Source organism: Rhamphochromis sp. 'chilingali' (genome assembly GCF_963969265.1).
Source record: "Rhamphochromis sp. 'chilingali' genome assembly, chromosome: 8".
Lineage (NCBI taxonomy): Eukaryota > Metazoa > Chordata > Actinopteri > Cichliformes > Cichlidae > Rhamphochromis > Rhamphochromis sp. 'chilingali'.
Window position 1 is genome coordinate 6,400,415 of NC_137935.1, and position 25,445 is coordinate 6,425,859.

The 25,445-nt window shown below is 40.1% G+C and overlaps 1 protein-coding gene across 2 annotated transcripts; it reads left to right on the forward strand.

The window, feature by feature from the left end:
• The first annotated feature begins 259 nt into the window (after window positions 1-259).
• Window positions 260-25,369, forward strand: axl (AXL receptor tyrosine kinase). Of its 2 annotated transcripts, none has more exons than XM_080888241.1 (20): window positions 260-891; window positions 4,088-4,298; window positions 4,703-4,803; window positions 4,894-5,076; window positions 8,061-8,141; window positions 8,246-8,361; window positions 10,134-10,329; window positions 14,540-14,679; window positions 14,781-14,925; window positions 15,092-15,109; window positions 15,897-16,026; window positions 16,292-16,383; window positions 18,159-18,254; window positions 18,525-18,602; window positions 19,051-19,143; window positions 19,569-19,690; window positions 20,258-20,367; window positions 20,938-21,097; window positions 21,724-21,860; window positions 22,608-25,369. In XM_080888241.1, exons 1-20 carry the CDS (start codon window positions 729-731, stop codon window positions 23,053-23,055), a joined length of 2,820 nt encoding a protein of 939 aa, XP_080744367.1. In that variant the 5' UTR covers window positions 260-728; the 3' UTR covers window positions 23,056-25,369. The 2 variants fall into 2 exon arrangements, with proteins under 2 accessions (XP_080744367.1, XP_080744366.1); XM_080888240.1 differs by having other exon boundaries at window positions 261-891; window positions 15,089-15,109.
• Window positions 25,370-25,445: the final 76 nt, after the last annotated feature.

The following is a 25,445-nucleotide window of genomic DNA, read 5'->3' on the forward strand; positions in this document are numbered from 1 at the left end:
GTACATGATGCTGTCATGTTGCACACACTGAAATGCACAGGCTTGTGTTTTAAACAGTGTTTCAAGCGCGAAACGGTTGATTTACGGAGACATTTACAACTTCTGGGCATCCCTGTGTAATTAAAAAGCGAATGGGAGATTGGGCCGAGACAATCAGCATGCCGCAGAGTTTCTCACATCCTTTGAGAAAAGGAGGGAGACTGTGGAGAAGGGGGAGGAGGATGAGGAGGGTGGAAAGAACTTGAGTTGAGGAATTTGAATCGTGTTTGAAAGGGGGAGAGGGATAAGAAAGCCAGGGGAATGTCTGGAGTCGCAGGGAACCTGTAGGCAGGATAGAGACTTTGGACAACCGGCTGCAGGAAAGACTGGTTTAAAAATATGCTCTTGATCGCTAGAAATAGACTCTCGTTTGGACAGGAAAAGTTTAGAGCGTCGTTTGCTGTGCGCTTTTTCATGGTAGATGAAAGTTTTTGATGGAGACAGCCCTGCTCCGTTTGAAACCAACCAAAGCAACAGGATAAGGGAAACTCAAGAGTTTGTGGCAATTCAGAGACTTTTTTTTAACTGCATGTTTCATAAAACGGGGAACTGAAACGCTCGGATTCGCTTTGTTTGGGTCTTGATTTGTGGATACTCAACATTTTCAGCACCTGCCAAGTCAGAGAAATTTTTTCTTTTTCTTTAGAGCAAAACGTAACTTTGAATCTCTGAGCTGCTGCGATGCGGTAATGGAGTCTGGTGATGTTTCCAGGATGACTCTTCTCCTCATGAAGCTCTTTTTCCGAGGTCATTTGTTTTCGAGAGAAAATATGAATTTGTCTAAATGGTCGTTTGTGATTCTCACCGTCATGTTTTCGGTTTGGATACCAACATCTGCAGATTCGCTGACAGGTAAGGTTTAACTGAAACGGGGCGCTTTTTTATTTACCCAATATGCCTGTTAGTTGTGTGCAGGGGGAAACATCGTAAAGAGCAATTAGCACAGTCAGCTCTCTGCCTCGTTAACTCAATTTGTTTTTGGCTAACCACAGCTGCAGGGGCGTTCAACATCTGGCCAACATAAAAAAGTTATCAAAAGCAAGTAAAGGATTGATATTATTGTATACTATTATTATATTATAATACAATCAAAGTAAGTGAAGGGGAGTTTTACCTGACAGGTAACAACCAGTAACACTAACTGCTCAAGGGCAATGTTTCTGAAATCAGGTGATCAATGTTTATTCATGCTGGGAGTTCAAGCGAACAAGATTTGGAATTTGATAGATGTACTGAAACAAGTGAAAGGTGGGCATTTAATGTAAACATCTTGAGACATGGGTGAATCATAATCAGCAAAGAGAATGTTTGCTGAACGCCAAAGATGAAAGCTGAAAGCCAAATTTCTGCTTTCTTAAGAAAATAGTCTTTCTACACTATACAGAATCATTTCAAAAGTATGTTAATTATCTTTTAAAACAAACTTTACTGACTGTTTGGGAACTTTCAATTGCACCCAGTTGATGAAAACAGTATCCCTACATGGACGTCCACCTGTCAGCTTATGTGTTTTGACAATTGCGGTCACTCTGTCTCTTGGGCAGCTGCCCTAAGTATATGTATGACTAGCAGGCAGGGAGATTACGAGACACCGATGTGAAGAATGGAGAATTTTATTCGGATGTCTCAGTTCCTATTTGGATGTGAGGATCTGAAGGATGAGGAGGGGTTCAGGGGGCCAAATGCTTTGGTTTGTGAGTCAGAGCTTGTCTGACTCAGACTCCAATCCAATGATGGATGGGGTACGAGGGCAAGAGTAGAGAGTTTGGAGGGGAGGTGGCAAAATGTATAGTGATGAATGGCATGAAAAGGAGAAAGGGCAAAGGCGCGGCAGTGAATGGATTCCACACTGTTAAAAATGCAGGAGGATAAAGCAGGGAGGGAGAGGAGGATAAATGCTTAAGACTGTGTCAGACATTTTTGGTATGTGCACAACCAATGACATTTAACATCTGAGCATTCTCACAGAGTGGAGAGTAGGAGTAGAGGCAGGGTGGAAAGAAAAGATCAGGGAAAAAGTGGGGGACCTGAAGGGAATTCGGGGAACAATAGGGAGGCGATGAAGTAGTTAGGCACCAATGAATCAGTGGAGACAGGCCACACACAAACAGAGACACACAGTTTGTCTGTAGCCTCCCCTCTCTGTCTGTCTGCAATCTTGTAAAATGTTTACAAGGTTATTATTATATGAATTCAGCAAAAAAAAAAAGATACAGAGAGAGAAAATGAGGCTTTTTTGGTTCAATGCACTGGAGGGGGAGGAGGACAAAGCCAGGGTCATGTAGAATATTGAAAGAGCTCAACCAAGCTTAAAAAATAAAGGGATGAATGACTTTTAATGCCAGAAAACACACAGAGACAAAGAGGTAGGGAAGCACACACTCTGTCAAGACATGTTATAGTTAAGAGTAAAATAAGTACTGCAAAAAGGTGCATTTTAAATCTGTTTTTGGTTGTTGAATTATGGCCATTTATGTGTTATAGTGAAATGGGTCTTTGGGGTCTTTGTAAAGGGTCAAAGGTTGAAAGGTGACCATGAAATAGACGAGGAGGGCGTGTTGACAAGCTTGAGAAAATCGTGCTTTTTCATTCTTGCTCTGAAAACCAAGTTTGCTCATCCTCAAATGATTTATGTTTTCTTTATCTACAAGGAGTTGCCTTGGCTTGGTTGGTTGAGTGGATGCTTTGCATTTTTATGTGATACTGCGAAAAAAAGAAAAGAATTCTTGTATCACAAATCTGTGCACATCTTATGTGCGCTTGCCAGTTTGATGGTTTAAAGAAAATCTGGGTTTTTAAGTTACGTATTCTAATTCATTATCATTGAAAGTTTCAGAAGGTAAAAAGAAAGAATGATCCTCCGTTTTCAACATTTTTCTGACATCAGACATCTATAGGCTGCAGGTCTGTGAATACTGTTATGAAGAAGCTGTGATTATAATTACGTTTAGTTTGTGTTGGGCTCTCAGTTCTCAGACATTGTTTAAGCAACATAGGCAACCTTCCTCTAACAAGAAGCCTTTGTCTCAGTATCAGTGCTGCCCTTCTCAGGTCAGCCTCACTATCAGTAGGAGCACGAGATAACCAGAGTCTTTCAAAAGCTCGGGTTATCATATCCTGGCAACTGCAAAAGTAAGTCTGTCACAAGCAATAAATATTTATCAGACAGAATCAAGTGAAGACTTTAGTGCTGGACATATTAGCTGATTGATTAATAGGACAACAGCAATTCTGTTTATGATTTAATGTTCCAGACATTTATTAAACCAAAATTTGCTACTTGCTGTGGATTGTGGAGATTTACTACTTTTCTGTGTTTTGTGTCACTGTGATTTAAATATCTTTGGGTTTTGAATTGTTGTTTGGACTATTTCACCTTAATCTATGGGAGTTTGTCTTAGGCATTTTCTTTATTTTTGTTTTATATTGGATAGATGACATGATTAATGTAGTTAATCTAATTATGTGAATTAAACTACTGAAAGGTGTCATGCGCATGCATGCAGAACAATCACAGTTGAGTCAGGACCACTTTAGCCCAAAAAAAGAGTGAACCTTTCATTTCTAGTAATGACTGTTTGTGGTAGAAAAATTATGTCCTATGAAAGAAACAGCAAGACAAACATGTACAGCTCAAAGCAAGCATCAACAAAGTGACAACATACGTCACATTAAGGTCAAGCAGAAGATGAAATGAAGGCACTGGGGGTCACGGTGGGTTGCAAAGCAGCTTGCAGGAGCAGGACATGGTGTTGCCTGTATGATATCTGCCTGAAGAATGCACAGAAGGGTACCATCTGAGCCAGCAGTAGGTTTTTTGGGCTGGACTGAGATCAGCTGTTATCAGTTGATGTAACAAGACTGCAGACAAAGCTAAACATTGTCTGAAGTAATGCTACGCTCAGTTTGTAGCTGCACAGATTCTATAGAAAAGAGAAGAGTGGGAAATCTTGTTCTTTAAAGATACGTTTTCAGTTGCAGTTGGACTGCAAAAAATTTGCATTTGAAAAATGCTAACCTCTTCTTCTGCTTCTTTCCTCTCTCAAAGATTTGGAGTTTGTAAAGAGTCCCACTACTGTCATCTCTTCACTGGGCAAACCTGTTACATTGCAGTGCAAATTGAATGGTAAAGGGAGTGAGGACGTGGAGTCCCCTGATGTGATCTGGCTGAAAGATGGTGTGCCACTGGAGCATGCAGAAAATAATCAGTACCAAGTTCTCACTGGCAGCAACAGTAGGACTATCATAAGCACACTGAGGTAGGATGCAGTTTTGGCTGCTAACATGTGGAAGTTTCTTTTCGTTTTAAGATTTAAGGATTATGTATTGTGAAGCAGTCACACCTGGTCTAAAAATGTGTTTATTTCCTGTTCTTCCACCCCGTCTTGTTTCTAGCTCAAACAGGGCTGTTGCTGGATTATGTCACCATGTTGACTTCCACTCTCAGTAGAGAACCAGAGAAATCAATTCTCAAAGAAATTATGCAATCCAAGGAAAATCACATTTGTCTAATCTGCTGTAACTTGAAATATTTTATTCAGGCTTGACTGAATGTTAAATTTAGAAAGAAAGTAAACATCAGCTCCCTGTATTACCAGTTTGCTTTGACATTTTTTGCTCTTTACAAAACCTTTGAAAATATTCCTCTTTATATACATAACAGAATTGAGAAAGTCCAGCTCCCTGACATGGGCTACTACAAATGTGCTGTTCGATCAGGAAGCAATGAGACCTTTTCTGATGAGGGTGGTATTCAGCTGGAAGGTGAGTTATTAAACAACCACAGCTACAGAAGTCTATAGATTTGGATTGTTTAAAGGAGTGGAGACCCTGACTCAGCTAAGTCTTTCTCAGGCCTTCCTCATTTTTCTTTGGAGCCCTACCACATGACTGTCGTGGCGAATGTCTCCTTCAGCCTTCACTGTGCAGCCCACGGGCCTCCTGAACCAGTCAGGGTCATCTGGCTACAGGATGGCCATCCTCTGAATGTTTTGACGGATCCAGTGGCCCTCTCACCCTCAACCCTCAACCTCACAGGTATCATGTTTTACTCAGTCAAGCACAACAGCCTAGTTAGTCCAGTTTAAACAAACAGATTTCTCAAATCCTCATTTTGCACTGACAGTGAAATGGACAGGAGAAAATAAAAACAATAACGAATGATCAAGTTAAAAAAAGTTTTTTAAAAAAACGAAAGAAAAAAATTCTCCCCAAACTTGACATGTTGGCAAGAGAAGTGGGTCCTCACATTTTAAAAACTGAGAAGATTAATTACTTAAATGATTAATGAGTTACAAATGCTAATTTCTGCAGGTAAAAAAAATAATATGCAAATTAAATATTAGACGAGTAAAAAGTCCTCCTTCAAGAAGTTGTGGTTCAGAGTTGAGTTTTTGAATCTAATCTATTTAGACTGGTTATAATGACCTTCTTCAAAAACTGTATAGCAACTATCTCCTGTGTTTGAAAGACTTTCAAATCCTCCTTTCATGGCCAAAACAATACTACCAAATAACCACCCTCCCCAGAGAGAGCCAGGCTGGCACATTGCCAGTGAATCCATTGAGGACATGCCTTGTGGTTTTGTGGGTAAAAAGGAGCAGCAAGCACAGAAAGGACAATTGGGAAATTGGGAGATGGAAAATTGATGTGCAGAGGACATAAGGAGATAAAAGAAAGAAGGAGATAAAGGAGGGGGATTCTGTTGCTGCTTGAATGCAAACTACAGATGCCTGCCAGCTAGCCTACCAGTGGTAGGCTGAAAAACAGAGGAGGCTGAGTCAGAAGGAAAAAGGGAGGAGTAAGGAGCGGTTGAAGTTCAGTTGAAGGCTCTGGTTTGACTCATCGGAGCAGGCTTCATGGTGTTGACTAGGACCCGATTGATGGTAACCTACACTCACAACTCTGGTATGGACAGCTGGCCTGGCAGACCACAGATCCAAACCAAGGCAAACACAAATAATCTTTCAAGGAGCCCATAAAGAAAAATGGAATGAAGAACATTCCAACCAGCAAGAAACCAAGAGCCATACATGTGTGGCTTCATGATTTGAGAAGTCCTCATAAACTGTTCTTCTTTCTTCTTTTTCTTTTTTTATTGTGTCTTGGGCAAAAAAAATCTATTCATCAAAATAAATTTATGTTGCATATTTATGTTGCATAATGCATATACTATTATATATTGTACATTTATTAGTTTCAGATGTAGCCATTCTTGTATTTTGCTTGTTTACATTATTGTATTTTGCACAACTCTGTTGCTTGTGAAGCTCGCACACAAGAATTTCACTCAGATGTGCTGTACCAATGTACCTGCACATGTGATGTGACAATAAAAGTGATTTGATTTGATTTTGATTTGGTTTACTCCCCTGCTAAAGTCAACGCTTTCAACTTCATTATCAGTTTCATTTCTCCTTCAGTTCTAAACCATTTTGGTTATTCATGAACCATTAAAGTATTCACAATCCCAGTTCCTTTTAAGAAAGTTGAGAAATCTAACACTATTACTTTGTTCACAGAAAATGTTAGTCTAGCAAAAAAAAAAGTACCAAAGCCACGCACTGCCTTTCCCAGCTGACACTGTTGGTCAATACTGCACGGATCATGAGGTTCTTCCTAGTAACAGATAATGACATTTCCAGCTGTTAAAGGATGTTGTTTTGTGGTTTTCTGATGAGGAAGGAAGGAGACACGAGCAAGTGGCGCAATCTGGCTTGATGAGCAGTTCACTGTCGCACACAGCCAGTGGTCAGCTCACGCTCCCCTCCCTCCTTTTCCCCTCTCACAACCCCTCACTACAGCCAGCGAGGATCGTACCCCCTGTTCTTTTTCCGGCCACGGCACAATGGGGGCATGGTGCCGTCGGCGCAGGACAAACACACTGCATGATTCTGTCACTCTCAGCTTGTGGCTTATTGACAATGTTGGGGTGTTAGATAACAGTGATAAACTTGAATGTCACATGTTTCACTGTCTGTCTGTGTGTGTAGGCCTGTGTTTCATTACAAAATGCTCAATGTGTGAGCACGCTGTGAGTCACTTTGTCAGAGGACTCATTCTCTGCTGAATGTCAGTGTGTCATACTTGTTTTCCCCCTTCACGGGAGCCCCAGCTCCTCTTGAAGGCAGCAGCTCAGCATATTACACCTAGACTTCAGCTAGGCTGCACTCTTTGTTCTCCAGCCTACAAAGCAAAAAGCATTTGCAACTCCTGAAACTTTTGCTTTATCATGAAGCTGCAGTTTTGAAAAACCAAACCTCAAATTACGTCAAATAGCAGTTAAAACCAAAATGGGTTTTTTTGATGATCTTGTGGAAAATAATATTGGTTATAGTAGCCAATTGAGAAAAAAATTATTTAATCAAAACTACATCCAAGTCCTAAAAATATTATGATTTATACCAGAATAAGCACATTTTTGATGCCTTTCAACCTGAATATCAGCAAATCTCCACCTACGCTTTATATGGCTTTTTATTGGCTTGATCAAACTTAATATTATAGTAACTGATATTCTATCATTGAAATTCATACTACACTTTTTTTATCCTGCTCTTTCTTCCTCTCTTTTATTTGTGTTAGTACACAGCTTTGGTCAGCTCTCGTTGCTTAAACATGTGCAACAAGTAAACCTGAATTCTGCATGTATTTACTCACATTAAGATTCATTGTTCACAATGGAATAAAGTTAATTTCTTGAAATGTTTAGATAAGGTATAAACGTTTAACACTGTCTTGTCTTGCCAAAGCTGAAGCAGCTGCACATTTTTTCACTTTTTTACACCACAAATCAAAATGTAAAATCTGTAAGTCTTTCCTGGATTAACGACCATTACACTCTCAGGAAGAAGCACCCTACTACCTAATACTACTGACAAACAGAGGATGTTACTGAATGGGAACTTTTACCCTCGTGCTATTCTCACTCTAGTTATATTTTTCTCACATTGACATCACATGCAACTCAGCATACTGAAGTGTTTCCTCCTCACACCTGGATGTTTCATTTCTCTGTCCAGGCCTGAACAGGACCAGCACCTTCTCTTGTGAGGCCCAGAACCGTAAGGGTGTGGCCAGCTCCCGATCTGGTACCATCACTGGTAGGTGTCAGCCCATGAAAGCAGTGTCACTTCAGCCATTGCTAGTTTATCTGCATATAATTATGTTTACATCTTTAATTTTGGGGGTTGTTTTTGTTGTTTAGTTCTCCCCAACAAACCTCAGGATGTGAGAGCTGTAGAGATCACTCAGTCCGCACTTCATTTATCGTGGGAACCTGGTTTCGGAGGTACTTACCAGATAGTCAACTGTTCTGTTCAGGTGAGAAAAACTAGACGTAAATGTGGGAGATGTGAATAGCACAACTAGCTCAGAACCCTAGCTGGAATAACCACAGCAGCTGTTTGTTGTTTCTACCTGTTAACAATTGATCGTTGACTCCTCTGTTTGCTAATTCTCGAGCCTTTTGCTAGCCTAGTTTTAAAGAAAAGAGATTTTGCTTTTCTTTTCTTGCCATAACTCATCCTCTACCCCTCCCTGCTTTATTCATGTACCAGTGGGTCATGTTTCACTCTGGGAAAGTGGCCTCTTGGACTTATGTAGGGCCGCTCCCTCCCTCTCTTTCTTTCTGTAAGTGTCTCTCTGCCACTATCATGCTTTGAGGCCGTTATAGCTCATAGCTGAGAGGAGGAAAATTTTCTCCTGGAGAAGGGAACACTGCAGCACCACCCCTAAACGTCTGGTTCTAATAAAGCTGCCCCTCATACCTCTTGATACTATTGCCCCCTCCCTTCCTCCATCTCTCTCTAACCCCTTTACCCTTGTAGGGGAAAAAGAAAAGGGGCCTACTTCAGGAGAATGGGGCAAAAAGCTGAATTTAACGGTTGTTTGTGTAGTGAAGAGAAACATGAAAAGGCAGTGGTTTAGAGAGGTGAAAGAAGGGAAGAAAGAAGGAAAGAAAGGCGTGGAGAAAGTTGTTAAAAGAAAACAGGAAAGGTCAGTGACAGCAGGTATTGTGGGTCTGAGCCATACAAGGGGGAATGCATGCTGGAGTGTGACTCAGGGCTGAGTTGTACTATTCGATTAAACACACTTGTTTTGCAGGCTGGACGGTGATTCATCGAGCTTTTACAAACCCACACACATTCATACAGTTCTCCTCATTCATGCAACTGAAGACATCCTCAGATGTCTAACTCATGCCATAAGGAAAAAGACTTAAGCTTCCTATAGCACATGACCTCTGACTGCTCATGGTGTTTTTTTTGCTAATTCTCTAGTTCAGAGCCTTTTGCTTGCCTAGTTTTAAATTAAAGAGATTTTGCTTTGCTTTTCTTGCCATAACTCATCCTCTACCCATTCCTGCTTTATATGGTAAAACAGTACACATCAGCACCTGCTACAAACATATGTTTGTGTGGCTGCTCATTTTTAGGCATATTATTTATAATGTTTTTAACTCCACCTGTGAACTCCACCCATCTCAAACAAGTTTGTTGATAATGAACAATGCTGCAGAACAATGGCCTAGACCAGCAACTTTAATGTGGTTATAAAATTGCTGCAAAGAAGCTTTTGTTTTCTAGTGTTCCTCTTTAAATGTGTTTACCATAAAGACTTTGCAGAGACAGCAGGTTTCTGCCTGTGATGTCTGGTTGGCGGGTTCTGCTTTTAGTCTACCTTGCTGAGTTTGGCTTTTGTTCAGAGCAGCAAAGGAACATTTTACAGCATTGTTAAAAATTAACACTTAATGACCCCACCACCAGCAGCAGCAACAAATAATAGCTTAAGAAACTGCAGAAAAGAATTCAGTTTTTTCCATTTTGTCTGCACAACCAATTCGCCTGTCTGTGAAGAAATTTAAATAAACAAGCAAAGCACAGAGATGCATACAGAAATTCCTTGATTTGTTAAAGAGATTGGCATGGCTCAAAGGGATTTTCTATTTTCTCCTTATATCGTTTTCAGTCATTGTTTGGACTCAAAAACAGCACATCATCTTCTTGTTTGCACGTAAACCAGTAAATCTGATTATTAGGAACCACTGTTTACAAAGTATACAAAGTATAATGTTTATCATCTTAATGTTCCAGGCCAAACATTCAGGAGAGTCCATCATAGCAGGCCCACATCAGCTGATCCATAATCAGACTGTGTCCATGCCACGATCCTCACACATCATCAAAGACCTGGAGCCTCACACCCTCTATGCTGTCAGAGTGGCCTGCCATAGCAGCCAAGGCCCATCTGATTGGTCTCCCTGGGTGGAGCTACGTACCAAAGAAGGAGGTTAGTTTTGCAGAGTTGTTTGTTTTCACCAAGGATGTCTTGTCCGGATGTGCGCATCTTTTTATGTCGCTGTGTGTGAGATTATTTCTTCATAAGTATTTCAAGGTCAAGGCTCTGTGAACTGTAACCAGACCAGGACAGAATCTACACAGTAACAAAAACACCACTGAGTTGCTTTTTATGGTGTTTTTGTTCTGTAGTAAGGGTCATTTTTCTATAAGTGCATTTCAAACAAATGCCAGCGGGATACTTTTACTGCTAAATGTGCAAGTATATGCTAACAGAATGATGTCCTCAGTCACACTGAACATGTGTTAGTGTTGTTTTCTCAGCTAAGCCTATTCAATGGGACTAAAACAGTAATAATAAAGATGATGGCTTCACAGGGCCTAGCTGTTCTGTTCCAGGATGACAAAGTAGATTAAAGCCCAAATCATAGTTCTGGAACTCTGACTTAAGCCTAATTCACTTATTAGGTCTGCATATCTGATACTATGTTATGTTTAAGATGTAGTTAATATACTCCAGCTGTGTTTCATTGCTGTCTTATGCTTTGGGCATGAGTCACTTTGACTGTTTTCTGTCTTGTCTAGAATTCAAGCTGGCAAAAGTTCAGTGTTTTAGCCCCACGACCCCTTTTTTCTGGATCTATTTTAAGGTGGATGTAATTCCCTGCAGAGTCTTTTGAATTATTTTCAACTTGGATCATTATAAGTCAAGACTTATTCTGAATTCTGATAACATGAAGTTAGGGAATTAGTTTACAGTGCACCATTAGTCATAATATTCCTTACTGTGCCCCTTTTCCTTAGTCTGTGTTTATGAAGGTTACCAGATGTGAGTGACTGTACCCTTGTGAACCCAGCTTTAAATATAAACTCTTGAAGTAGAAGGCTGACTGGCGCTGAGGGACAGAAAAGGCTGTGATGGAGAAAAGGAAGGTAGATGCTAAATTCTCCTGAAAGGCTTCAGTTAGGATTGCTGCACTCTGTCCAAACTCTAATGCTAGCCTGTGTTTGAGTTTAGACTGAGGTGGGATTTTCCATGCCAGCTCATGCTTTCTGTATCCCTGGATAAATAGGAATGGAGAGAGGAGACATGCCACAGGAGCAGTGATTGGGGGTTTCCATGAGGGAAGCTGCTTGTAATCTGTAAACACAGTATTTCTCATTTTCTCATAAATGGAAGACGCAAAAGGGAAGCAGTCCTTGAACAAGCAGAATTTTCAGTTCTTTTTTTGAGCTAAAGCAATCTTCATTTCATTTTACAGGGAAAAAAATGACAACATATGAAACATAACATTTAGCTTTTGAGAAAAATAGTTCAGGTGGCATTAAGGGTAAACTGAGTTAGAGAACAATAGAGAGAGTTTGGCTGTTTACAGCACACCAATATTTTCCATATTTTCCATGTGCTTCATTGCTGAAGTCTCTGACAAACTCCCACAAGGTTTTTCTCTTGAGCCTGAAGCCTTCTGTAGCTTTCTGCCTCCTTAAATCCTTCATAAATTGTGCATGTATGCTGAACTCTCTCTCCCTTTATGTCTCGTGTTCTTCATCTGGTTCCTCCAGATGAACTGGGCTTGCTTTTATTCATTTATCTTTCAGCCAGTGTTTTCTACGTCATCCAACAAACATTGCTGAGGATGTGATTTCCTGCACCCCCGAACAAGCTGAACAAGTTTTTCTGAATCCAGTTTTTCAGCTTGACTCCTTCATCTTTCATTCCACCCCCCCTTTTTTTAACCTCAGTTGACTTATGATTTTCCTTTCCAGAACACAGAGCGAGGCACTGTGGGAAAAAGGGAAAAAGTGGTGGTGGTGGTGAGAGTAGGGAAGGACTGGATGGAAGAGCAGAAAAAAAATGGGAGAAGCGGGTGCTTTGAGAAAACACTCATCTAGCTATTTTCCCAGTCTACTTTTTTCCCAGGAGGACGAGGGGGTAGGGCTGGTCAGAGGGAGAGGAAGCGAGTCGACCCATGTCACCCCGCTAATCCTAACGCTGCGATGAGATGAGATTTTACATTTATTGCGTTTCTTTACATACCACAAGTCTATTTTATTTGTCTGAAAAGAACCCCAGAATAAAAAAAAAATCACAAACACACAGACAGAATAAACAAAGAATCAGTTATTAAGAAACTAAATGGCTGTTAATGGAGTCCTGATTCTCTGTACACACCTTGCATAACGTCAGTCTGTACCCCCAAAGAGATGTAATAAACAGTCACAGAACAGCCCGATTCACTGTCCCAATGGAAGTGAGTCATGATGACATACCCCAATGTGCACACGTGTCACGTTTAATTCTGCTTAATACTATTGCCAACAAAAATGCATTCTCAAGCATTAAATGACTCTTTTTCCCAGACAGACAGCAGTCGGTTGTGCTGTTAAATTGAAAGAAGGTGGATGGCCTTAAAAGTTAAGACATTTTTGATGACACTAACATTTGTGTTGCACATGTTTCCTGTGTAGAGCTTTCCTAGTTCTCATGCATGGGAACCAGTCAGTTTCTGGCTTAAGGATGACCTTTTTCCATACATATGTTCAACCACATAAAGGGCCTACAGCCTGTAAGAATGGAAAAAAGAATAAAGAATGAGGAAAGAGTCACATCCCTGCTTTCAAACAACTTTTCAAAATCTTCCAAATCTGATCATTTGACACTTTCTTCACCCCAACAGGATGTGAAACACTAAGTCTGCTGTGGATTCAAATCTGAACCTTTGCTGTAGTGAACTAATTGTGGCTCAAGAGTTTCTTTCTCAATCTCTTGCCAAGTCAGGGCTTACTTTTCATTCTTTCAGAAGAATAAAAAACACGAGGCATTTTTGAAAAAGCACAAATAAACATCTCATTTCCTTTTTTGAAGTTTGCAAATCTAATTATTTTTGTCCAAGGGAAACTCTTTTTTTTTTTTTTTTTAATCTTACATTTTACATCAACATGTCTGTTCACTTGAACTCGCCACTCCATGAACAAAGAACGGCATTAAAACAGGGCGAGCAATGAAGGAGAAGAAAACTTGGAGAGAAGATGATGGAATTATGTTGGATAGAAGTCAGGGAAAGAGAGAAAATGAGAAGGAGAGTAAAAGAGTATGGGCAACAAAGAGGTGGAGAACGCAGAGAGAGAAAGTCCGACAGATGATTAAGCAAATGCGGAGCCGAACTGCTGGAACAAACTTGACTTAGAGTTTGCTTTTGTTGCCGCTGGCAGGAAGAATAAGGACCACATGTGGAAACAATCACCCGCCAAACGCTTCCTGATAACATCATCCATAGGGCTGGGCTGTGTTTCCCAAACGCACGGTGACTTAGCTCATGCGTGGGTGTGTGTGGGTGTCCAGCTTGTTTGTGTGACTTTGGGAGCATACCAAGAGTGAGAAGCAAACACAAAGTAAGCTTTAAACACTAACACAGGAAATAAGCCTTCACTTCTTCTTATTGAAAGTTTTCTTGGTTTTCTGTCCTAAACAGTGCATCAGTCACATATGCGCACACACACACACACACTAGACACACAGTGCATAAATTCCTCACACTATTTCTAGCATGTTATTCAGCTAGATTTTCTCTCCAGTGGGTATTTTGGTAGCCAGATGCCTTTTTTCCCCTCTCTTCTCCCAAATGCCAAAAACAAAGCCAGATAAATATGAATAAAACAATAACAGGAATGGCCAACAGAAAAGGAACTGTGTGAAGTGAAGTAGACACAGGACTTTACTGAACCATAATGACAAAGAAAGACCCGAGCAGCTTCTGAACTTGACTAATCACCCCTGTCTGCGGTGCCCTCAGATGCCTTTTTGTCCTAATAAAGCCAAATTCTCCACATTCTTTGACATCTTCTCCCTCCAGCTGCTAGAGTTATCCACACCCTAGAGGCTCTAAGCTGTCAAAACAACACATGCCTGGCTAACTCCAGTCCGCCTGACACAGGCCACTTAGCACACAGTTAAAGTACTGATGGTACACTTACAATAATTATAAATAAAAATTGTTTTGATTGTTTCCATGAGTCATTACAAATTGTGTGAAAGACACAAGTTAAGTGGACGGGTGCTCCCAGATGCACTGATTAATTCCACCTACCAGTGGGCAAGGTAACACAGAGGGATAAACAGGAAAACTGAGCAATCCTAGTCTGCAGGAGGGAGAGAGAAAACTGAGATGCTTCAGAGCTTCGTTGTTGTTTTTCTTTTTCAGTGCCTGAAAATCCACCAGCTAATGTGACTGCTAAGTTAAATGGGACGGAGGTACTAGTAATGTGGGAGCAGCCATCAGGAAAACTAAATGGGCAGCTGCAGGGTTACATGGTGGAGTACAGCACACCTGCTACTCAGCAGGTGAGGAACACATTCACAGTCAACAAAGTTGCTAAATTTACAAATGCATGGAGAAAATGTCCATTTTTCTTAATAATGACAGACCGATTTTTTTCTTTCAGGTTGTCGTCAATACCGGATTGGGCACTGAGTTCGCAATCAATCTGTCTGTCCCCCTGTCCAATGTCTCTTTCCGAGTGTGTGCCTATACAGGGGCGGGTCAAGGACCCTGGGCACCCATTCAGACTCTGACACTCAACGTTCCTGGTGAGTAACAAAATCGTAATTCATTGCAACAGGTGTGATTAACGTATTATTCTTATAAAGCAATGATTTCGTTTGATGAAATTGTGGTTGCTAAAATATACTTGATATGATCTGTTTTAAAAAAGTCAAAATATTAACACGTGCTCTCTATTTTTTACACCAGCAGAAATGGGTGAATTTAGAGGTGAGCAATGACTGGATTTATGTACACATACAAACATTCTTCTGTCACCTCTCTGAGTAGCACACAATGACAGTGATAGTGGAAGTGAGCTCATGTTTCTTTCTCCATAACTGGACTACTTCTTCTTAGTCTGTTTCACTGTGTATTTTGAGAAAAAAGGGAACGAAGAGAAAAAAAAAGAGAAGATGATCTCACAGAGAAGGGAAAGGGGAAGAGGGGTATGGGGCTGAATGAGGAGAAGAATCATAAATATTTATAACTGGCAGGAGCAGTGAGAATCTCTGTTTGCTTTGTCTAACAGAGCTAGACAGACAGTTCAAACAACAAAATGGCAAATGAAAGGAGAAAAACAAGCAAGCAAAGTTGTGGAGGATGAGTATGAAAAGAAAGAGAAGTTGTAAACACTGGGTAGAGTTTGTGAGTGTTCAGCAGTAGATTGTGGCAGTGACTGGAGAGTAAATTTCAGTGTGGGAAATGGCACAGCAAAGTATTTCTAGAGTGAAGAAAATGACTATATTTTTAGGAAAAGAAGGACTTTTTGATTTAGCTTAAAGAGTCTGCTTTATCACTTTCTTCACTTGATTCATACCATTATTCCCAACAATTCAGCATGTATATTTTAGCATGCTTTTTGTCATCTAGCTAATATAACTTACACAAATCATGTCTTCTTTCTTCTTTGATAAAATAACTTAATTACTGCTTTAAACTCCTAAATCCCCACTCCAAATTACAAGACCTACACTACTAAACGCTCATCTGTCTCCATCCACACCCTTTCCTTCAGGTCCATCATCGCCCCCAGCCTTTTCCTGGCACTGGTTTTATGTGGTGATGGCCATTACCGGTGCTGTGTCCATAGCTGTGTTCCTGGCTGTTTACGTGGCCAAGCTGCGGCGCAAGGAGACGCGCTTTGGGTGCGTAGGGTGTTACTGCTCCTTGTGGCTGGAAGGGAGGGACTCAGTGACTGTGCCAAACCAAAAAGTTTCAATTTTTTCTGGGTCTCAGCCCGCTTGCCTCACTTGCACACTTCTAAAGCATTTATATAAAGCAATAACATTTGTTTTGAAAGACTAAAAATAGCTTCGTGAAATGTAGCCCAAATCCATCTTTTCACTTTTGTTCACTGGTGTGACCTGACTTTGTGTTTTGCTCTGTTTCTTGTGATGTATCCTTTCACAGAGAGGCGTTTGAACCCATGATGGAGAGTGGAGAGCTGGTGGTCAGGTACCGTGCTCGCCGCTCGTACAGCCGTAGGACTACAGAAGCAACATGTGAGTTCCTCTGTAGTCTGCCATGTTTGGCAGAAAGCTGATACTCTGTATTTGCATCCAGCTGTCCTTTTGGCAGAAATAGGTACTCTTTATTAACAGCATGCCCAAACATGCCCTTAAAGAAAGAGACATAACAGGAACCAGCAGTTCTGTGGAAGAAAAGCGTCACACAATTACAGCTCTATTCTCATTATTTCAAAGCAAGAAAAACATCTTTAGTTTGTTTTGGTTGATCAAAGCCAGAAATGCTCTGACAGGTAATTCATTTCCCACAGTAATAATAGCCCTGGAGAGTTCATTCAGCTGACATACACCATAGCAACAGTGAGCATTTTATATTACATAAGACAGTCTTTTAATAGGCCTATTAATTAGATGTGCAGGAAATGTAGTAATGAAGTTATGGCCTGTGCAATGAAGCATGAACATCAAAATTAAACTAGACTCTTCAGATAAGCAAATTAAAGTTAAATTTAATTTGATACTGGAGATGTTAAAAACAAGTTAAAATAACCGCTCCACATTTCCAAATTGGGAAAAGGCATGTGGTGTTGGGAAATAAAGTAACAGTGCCATTTAACTCAAACTGGTAGCATCATAGAAGCAGTAGTTTGTGTGCTTTCCCCAGCCAGCAGTCCCTGAGAGTCCTCGTGATTTGATATACCTGTCTTGCCATTGTAACCAGTACACACAGTATTTTAGTCCTCGTGGTCAAGTCTCAGCTTGCAATAGCTGCAAAGAGGCCAGGAGTAAGATAAAACTGCAGGGAAAAGAGAGAAAAAAACTATTCAGTGAGTAAAATAAGAGGGGCCAAGATACAGAGATGAAGAGATATTATAGACTCAGAGTGAATGAAGAAAGTTGCACTGGGTAAAAGGGAAAGGATCAGATTGGAGAGATTTAGACAGAATTAAAGCTGTGGACACTGACCGGTAATTTCAGCCAGTTCTCAGAGTGGAGTCAAACCCCGAAGCTCTAGATGTTAGAAGCCTTGGCTAATAGCTGGTCACGCCAGCATGTGTTGGAACATGCCTGAAGACCGAGTAGATTGTTGTCCCATGCATGACAGATTGATGGTGTAGCAGCAGCTGGAGGGGATCTCTGAGCATGTTGTAGCCTTGTCACATCCTGGCCCAGATGTGAAAACAGAGCTAAAATGTGTAGCGCAGTCAGCTTACCACTATTGCTCAATGACAGCCAGCTGTGGAGTGAGTATTTAAACCAGCCTAATCCTCTGACCTCGTGTCCCTCAACCCAACCTGGTCTCTGCAGGATCACATAGACTTATAGAAAAGGGTAATAAACAAAACTGGGGTCACATATTCCCAACAGAGCTTTTTAAAGAATATTGCACTTTTTTGCATTGTAATTGAAGCATTTTTACTTTCAGTATGTTATATTATTTATTAGGTCCTGGTAACATTTTGATTCACTTTTAATGGTTTTGTTTTGTCTTTTAGACATAAAACTATGTTAGACTTGCAACAAACACATGTACCTGAAAAAGTGCATAAAAAAGATAGTGTACTATCTGAATGCAACTTCAAATAATGTTACTAACAAACTGATTAAAATTGGAAAGACTAATGCTCATTTTGGGGGAGTTTTACAAGTAAACACTTTGTTTTTGGCTTAGTGTCATGCATTGCGGTTTTGGGAAAGCTAGCGAGGCTGTTTGGCAAACTCAGGCTGTTATTCTCTCATTTCTGTGTTGTTAATTAAATTGCTTCAGGCAGCTAAGCAGCATTAAAATTCTTTTTCTCCCCTTTCTTCAGTGAACAGCTTGGGCATCAGCGACGAGCTGAAGCAGAAGCTCCAAGATGTGATGGTGGACAGACATAAATTAACCCTGGGAAAGACCTTGGGAGAAGGTAGTGCTCGATGTTTTGTTGTTTTTTTAATATACATATATTTAATCACAGGCTTTGTTAACACTTCTTTATCAAAATTGGTACATGTTCATAGACTTGTCTGCCATAGCACCAATGCAGGTTTCTACTTATCTCCTGTCAGACAAATATGTTATATATTTGTATAGTAAAGCGGTTTGCTGTTTAATAGCTGTATAAACTGTTTACAGTTGAGAAATGAATGAGTGGCAATTTTCAATTGCTTTTTAAACTACGTTTTTCTGTCTTCAGGGGAGTTTGGCTCTGTGATGGAAGGGCTGCTGACTCAAGAAGAGTTTGTTCTCAAAGTCGCTGTCAAGACTATGAAAAGTGAGTAGACAGTAAAAGTACTCAGCAATCTCTACAATGAATCCCTTCATCTCTGGAACACAGGGCATTTGATAAGCAGCCTCTTAGGTCAAAAATTTACAAGTGTTCAGGGCAAAAATCTCAGTTTTCATCAGAAAACGGACAAAGTCAGCTTTTAGAAAATATTGGCAGAAGAGAAAGTTTTACCCCATATAATTTTTTTTAGATATTTTTTTTCAAAACTAAATTATGGAGGGACTCTAGTTGAAAAATTTAAACAACTTCAGTGGTTAAAAATGCTGACATGTATAAATTCACAGTTAAATAAATCCAGGGAGTCAAAAGGCCTTCTCAAATAGTTTATTTCTTATTCTTGCAAACTGTCAACCTTTTGGTTTTAGTGCCATGCATTACCTACTGAGTAACACATGGGTGATGTGGCTTCACCTCTGTACCTTTTTCTCCCCAGTTGCTATATGCACACGCTCAGAGATGGAAGATTTTCTCCGAGAGGCTGCCTGCATGAAAGAGTTCGACCACCCCAATGTCATGAGGCTCCTTGGTGAGTTGGCATTTTTGCTGCTTGGCATGTCAAAAGTTGGCAATTTTGAATTGCAAAAGGTTGTGTTTTTTCTAATTTACACTTAATGACACATAGCCATTTAGGTTTTGAAATTTCTGTCTGCATCCAACTGAAAACGCTGGAGGCATTTGTTGCTCAATGCAGCTGTTTTTTTAGGACGATCCAGAAAACTCACAGAGAAATGTTAGCGATATACTGTGTATTCTGTGTAAGAGCCAAAGAAAACAAATCCTTTGTGTTGTAGTTATTGTGTGTTGTTTCTTCATAGATGTAGACACTTATTTAAATACACAGTCAAGACTTTGGGGATTAAAAGTAAAATGACGTTAATTTCTGAATAGACAGAACAGGCATGAAGTCTCTGTGCATACTAAGCTCTTTTTGTGTTTTGTTTTTTTTAATAGGTGTGTGTCTACAGACTGTGGAGAGTGAAGGATATCCCTCCCCTGTGGTCATTCTGCCGTATATGAAACATGGAGATCTGCACAGTTATCTGCTATACTCAAGGCTGGGAGACTGTCCTGTGGTTAGTCTGATTACAGCAAACAAATGCACAAAATCAGCAACAGACATGCACACTCACAGTCACCTATGCATATGCACACATACAGTCCCACACAGTTTAACAGCTTAATAAGTTCACATGTCTGTCAGCTAAATGGGTTCCAAAGTTCAACAGAGATTCAAAGATCTCTTAAACAAGTCTCCACCCATACTTTTTCCGGCAACACGTAGAGTCAGAGATTATGGAAACACAAGTCTTTATTTGAAGTGTTACGTATTAATACTTATTTTGGTTTTGGTTTTTTAAACTGACTTACGCAGTAAGTCCCTGAAGAGCGAAGTTGGGTAACACAAGCCTAATCAAAACAAGATCCATACACAGTATTGAAACACCCATGCACAGTTTCCAAGAACACAGTGGAGCTGAACTCTATTGTTTCCACATGAGGAGTATCTGGAGCAAAGGAGTGCTCCATTCAGACTTGAAACACGATGGGCTCTGGTGCCCTCTATTGCACAGAAAGTACACATCAGCTTTGTTAGACAAAGAACAAAAACAAAACTTATTTCTCTCTGTATTATCCTGCAGTACCTCCCATCTCAAATGCTGGTTAAGTTCATGACCGATATTGCCAGGGGAATGGAATACCTCAGCAACAAGAACTTCATCCACAGAGACCTCGCTGCCCGCAACTGCATGTAAGCACAATCTCTGCTTCTGCATTTTGCTCTTTCACTTCCTGTGGGTGTTCTCGTTTGCTCTTTCTCTTTCCTTTTTTTTTATCCAACATACAATGGTTGGAGAAGATCTCGGTAAAGAAGTAAAGCAAGAACTACAGACTTTGCTTAATATTAAACATGACTATTAGATGTCAGTTTTAGGCATTAGTCTCTTTTTTGCTAGAATAAAAGACTAATGATGCAAGCAAGCCTTGCCATCCACACTTTTAAGCTTAAATTTCAAAACTTATATTCTAACTACTGATTTTACCTACTGTTCTGATTTTATCTACTGTTTTTTTTTAATCAATTTTAAATAATGCATTTTATTGTTTTTGTTTTTTAATGTCTCGGTAAAGCACTTTGAATCACCTTGTTGTTGAATTGTGCTATATAAATAAACTTGCCTTGCCAGTTTATGAGTGGTACAAAACAAATGTTTTGGATGTTAAACCTAAATAAGACTGTCGATATGTAGATACTGTTCAATATATATAGGACCAACACAAGTGTAATAACTCTAGCTCGTGTCTAAATGCCCTTTCGCAGGCTGAATGAGAATATGAATGTATGTGTGGCTGACTTTGGCCTCTCCAAGAAGATCTACAATGGAGACTACTACAGACAGGGCAGGATCTCCAAGATGCCTGTAAAATGGATCGCCATTGAAAGCTTAGCTGACCGCGTCTACACCACAAAGAGTGATGTGGTAAGTTCATCTTCTGTGTGTTTGTTACTGTGTGCCCTACAATACAGAGCAAAGGCTTTCAGTATTAGAGAGGCTTGGGAACAAAAATACCCCTTCTCAAACAGTTAACAATGTGTTTTGGGAATTAAAGCTGTATAGTCAAATTTTTTTAGAAGACCTGAAGTACTCAGAAACAAGTACTTTATACATTGCTTAAGCATACCAGCTGGTCATGAAGACAAAATTATTTACCAAAATATCTGTAAATGTCAGTATAAATATGCATAAATATGTCCTGACCAACATCTGTGAGTGATATCAACTTTAGCAGCTGGTAAGCTAATGACATATACAGTATTTTTAAGGGCCTAAGTGTCCATGCACATGTGCAGTTGTGTTTATACAGTGCAGCACTTAAAATGATCTGCATTCTTTAGTGCTTGTTCATAAAGCAGGATGTCCAAAAATCCAAGACAAACATGACTGTGATATTTTTCCATAGCCAGTGTTTGACCAGTGTAGACTCATGTTTCACTAATGTGTGACAAGGTGTGTAAAGTCTACAGGAATTCATGCTAAACCCTTCCTCGCCCTCTCTCTCTTTATTTCCCTGTACGCCTCTCCATCTTTCTCTTGCTCCCTCTTAGTGGTCATTTGGAGTCACCATGTGGGAAATCGCCACTCGGGGTCAGACGCCATACCCTGGGGTCGAAAATAGTGAGATTTATGATTATTTGAGACAAGGAAACCGTCTCAAGCAGCCTCCAGACTGTCTGGACAGCATGTGAGTATCCTTGATAAAAAACACTTTGCTGATAATGAAATCTTTTCCCTTTTCATTTCACTAGCTGGGCCCACGTCCTCATTTTAGGTTTGAGAGCGTTTTAGTAGGTAAAAGTGAATGTTTTGACATGAATTGAGCTGCGGTTTGGGGAAGGCCTCGAAGGGGCCTGGCAGATCCCCATGCACTACATAGAAATGAAGAAGTTAAAGAATTGAGAACAAGGAGGGAGGGAGGGTGGGGCACGTGAACGAGAATGAACAGCTTACAGAACTGGGGGAACCTATATAGATGACAACCGGAAGGAGCGTGTTTGGAGGCGTGGTCCCGCTCCAGAAATTCCGATACATAATCTCCAATAGAAGTACCCTGTTTCCATAACTCAACCAAGGCTACACGCTTAAAGACTTCTCCAGTCTTTCTGCTTTTACAGCAGTCACACTGACATTATACATAATTGCACAGAAAACTGAAGTGAGGAAAAAAGAGGATTTTAAACACGGAATGTATTAAAATATAAACCAAAATTTAACATGAGCCAAACGGACCTTTTAAGATCAAGTGGGAAATATAGAGCTTATTATTAGAAATTATCCGATATTTAAAAGTATTGTCCAGGAAAATAAATTACATAGAAATGCAGAACTGCTTATTTCTATAAAAACATTTGGTCACCATGGGATATTAAATGTCACTGTTCACTGTTATCATGCAGTACATTCTCCACTAACATTCTTTTGTCTCCTCCAGCTATTCCCTGATGTTCTCCTGCTGGCTGCTGAGCCCAAAAGATCGTCCATCATTCGAGTCACTGCGCTGTGAGCTCGAAAAAGCCCTTGAGGATCTGCCAGACCCACAAGATCCAGATGAGATTCTATACGTGAACATGGACGAGTCCTCCATGGAGCTCGGAGCCGTTGGTGGTCGTGACCCCACTGGACGCTCATCCCCTCTCTGCTTGAAAGGCCTGGAGTCTGTGACCACAGTGGAGGTCCACCACCCCAACCGTTATGTCCTCTGTCCACAGCACGAAACCAACCGAACCCTTTCTGACTCCATGGAGAGCCTGGACATGCCAGTATCATCCTCCACAGCCACATTGCCTCTACAGTCATCATGCCACTCCACTCCCAATCGCACTCCAACTGTTGAGCTGCTCGAGGACAGGAATGGATCCAAGAAAATGCCCTGGCAGTGACAGACTCCCTGCCTAAAAATGACAAGACTGGTCACTGCCAAAGTGTGCTATCCCAGTTCAAGTACAAAGAACATAATCCAGCCCGTCGCTGATTCCTTCTAACAGCAAGAAGAAACCTTATGTGGCTCTCTATATATAGTTTGCACAGACGTACTCATAAACAAGCAGCCAAATTCATTCCAAGGACGTGAAGGACTGATATTTTATTTTCAACCCCTTTCTTATAAGATGACGGGTTGAAAAAACGCCTTATAAGCCAACCTTGTCTTATGAAGTTTTATTACACTATCCAGAGCCAAGTGAGTGTAAAATTACATTTGCTGTAGCAGCTGGGTACACCCTTACCAATAAGAGGGTGAAGAGGTGTACATTACATGTTACAATGCCACACACACTGCAGCAGAATCAGTGAAATGAATTCCCTTTTGCTTTAGCCGTAACACACCATTTCTGTTTAACTACCTGAATGCAAAAGAGTAATTAAGCTAAAAAAAACAAAATAAATAAACCTCTTGGTAAAACCAGCTCAGACACTGCCAGACTAAACCCAAAAGCTTGAACTTTACAGTGAGTCAGCACTTGTATGGAGGACCTGTCACACCCAAGGAAACATTTTTTGAAGCAGAAAGTCCACTCATTCTTGGAACAAAGAACCAGCAGAGCCTGTTTTACACAAGGTGAATTATCTGATCAGAAAACTTGTTGTTTTTAAGGTTATGTTAATACCTACAGTAAGAAAGTTTATGAAGAGGTTCAGAATGCCTTGCTTGATTGCCTTAACTGAACCCTATTTTTCATTATCTTACAAATTGTCAAAAGTGTCAAAATATGAACTTCATGGAGGAGGTTGTGCATGATGCTCAACCTCCACCATGGAGTGCAACCAACAGTTGCACAGTGTTGGCTGCACTCCATCTAAGGATTTATTCCCAATATACATCTTTAAAAAAAATTAAAAATAAATTGCAAATAAAAGTAAAGGTACTTCATTAAAAAACATAGTAATAATACAGGATTTGCATCGGAGCCCGGTGTGCCGCTGTAACACATTCTTGTATCTTCCCCAGGGTTTTTACTGTTGGTTGTGCATCAAGTACACTGAGCGATTCATAGTGTGAACAAAGCAAGTCTTTCCTCACTGACAGTTGTTACATGTGCATGTCCTGATTCACGTATGTATATATCTTTGCTATAACTCAGGAATCTGAGGATTTTCTAGAGGGACAGACGTACTAGTCAAATCAGGAGGACAGAGATGATTCAAGGTACAGGTGGATGGATGTAAGAAACGAATCCATTATCCATGACAATTGATGGGATAAACTCTTTACCTTTACTTTTTTATGTCAAGCACAGTGTTATTACACTTTTTTTAAAATGCTGATTTTTGTATTTCTACAACTTGCACTAATGTTTTTGTATCTGTGTGTGTTTATAATGTGTGTATCCTTTTTGTTTGGGGTTTTTTGTTGTATTTCAGTTATTTCCTATTCTTAGTAGCAGAAAACAAACCTGAGAGAACATGACACATTTGCAGTATTTTCTGTTGATGGGAAGAGTCTGGGAGACTGGAAAACATCACTAACCTCGTCATGTGACATCATCCTGCCACTTGTTTGGCGCTGTACATAGCAGAATCCAAGAGAAAGACACAGCAGTATGCACTTATTTTTTATGTATTTGCATTAGTTTATAATTTTGTCATTGGAATGGCCTTGACAATAATCTGGCACACATTTCAGGATGAGAAAAAATGTCAGTGAGGCGCTGTGTTTCTTAGTTGTATACATCAAAGGTACTTGTATATAAAATAGTATGTTATACTAGTAGCATTATGGAAATTTCTTGTTAAAAGTGTACATTTCTTGTAATAGCTTTGGTACTGTAGACTCAGTGGGAGTACCACATTGTTTCTGATCCACAAACAGTGGTGCTGAGGCTGAGGTACTGGTTTAAATTTCCATGTTCAGATGCTATACCACTTTGAATGCACATATGTCTCCTGTTTTATATCTGTGTCTTTGGAGTATTTTGGTCCAAAAATGAGCTTCCAACTGTATTCCAGCAAAAACTGAAACTCCATCTTACATTCAAAGCCTTAAATTTCATGATTTTACCAAGTGCCTTCACAGAGCCAGTATTTTGCATTACAGTGCATGTGTGTGTCGACTGCGATTTTTCCTGTTGTGTTTTTTTGAATTGGGAGAAAATTGTACTATAACTGCCTTATATTGACACTGTAATGAATTGTAAACAAATTTTTATACAGTATATACACTATTTTGCATAAGAAATAAATCAGTTAATTCATGAATGATTCATGATTTATTAATTCAGTTAACTGGTATAAACAATACAGCAGATACTGAGGTGACATTTGATCTTATTGA

Coding starts and splice junctions, on each gene's coding strand:
- axl (XM_080888240.1), top strand. CDS start 729: ATGGAGTCTGGTGATGTTTCCAGGATGACTCTTCTCCTCATGAAGCTC. Junction 5,077..8,060: donor CTCAACCCTCAACCTCACAG/GTATCATGTTTT, acceptor TTCTCTGTCCAG/GCCTGAACAGGACCAGCACC. Junction 18,255..18,524: donor GGGAAAGACCTTGGGAGAAG/GTAGTGCTCGAT, acceptor TTCTGTCTTCAG/GGGAGTTTGGCTCTGTGATG.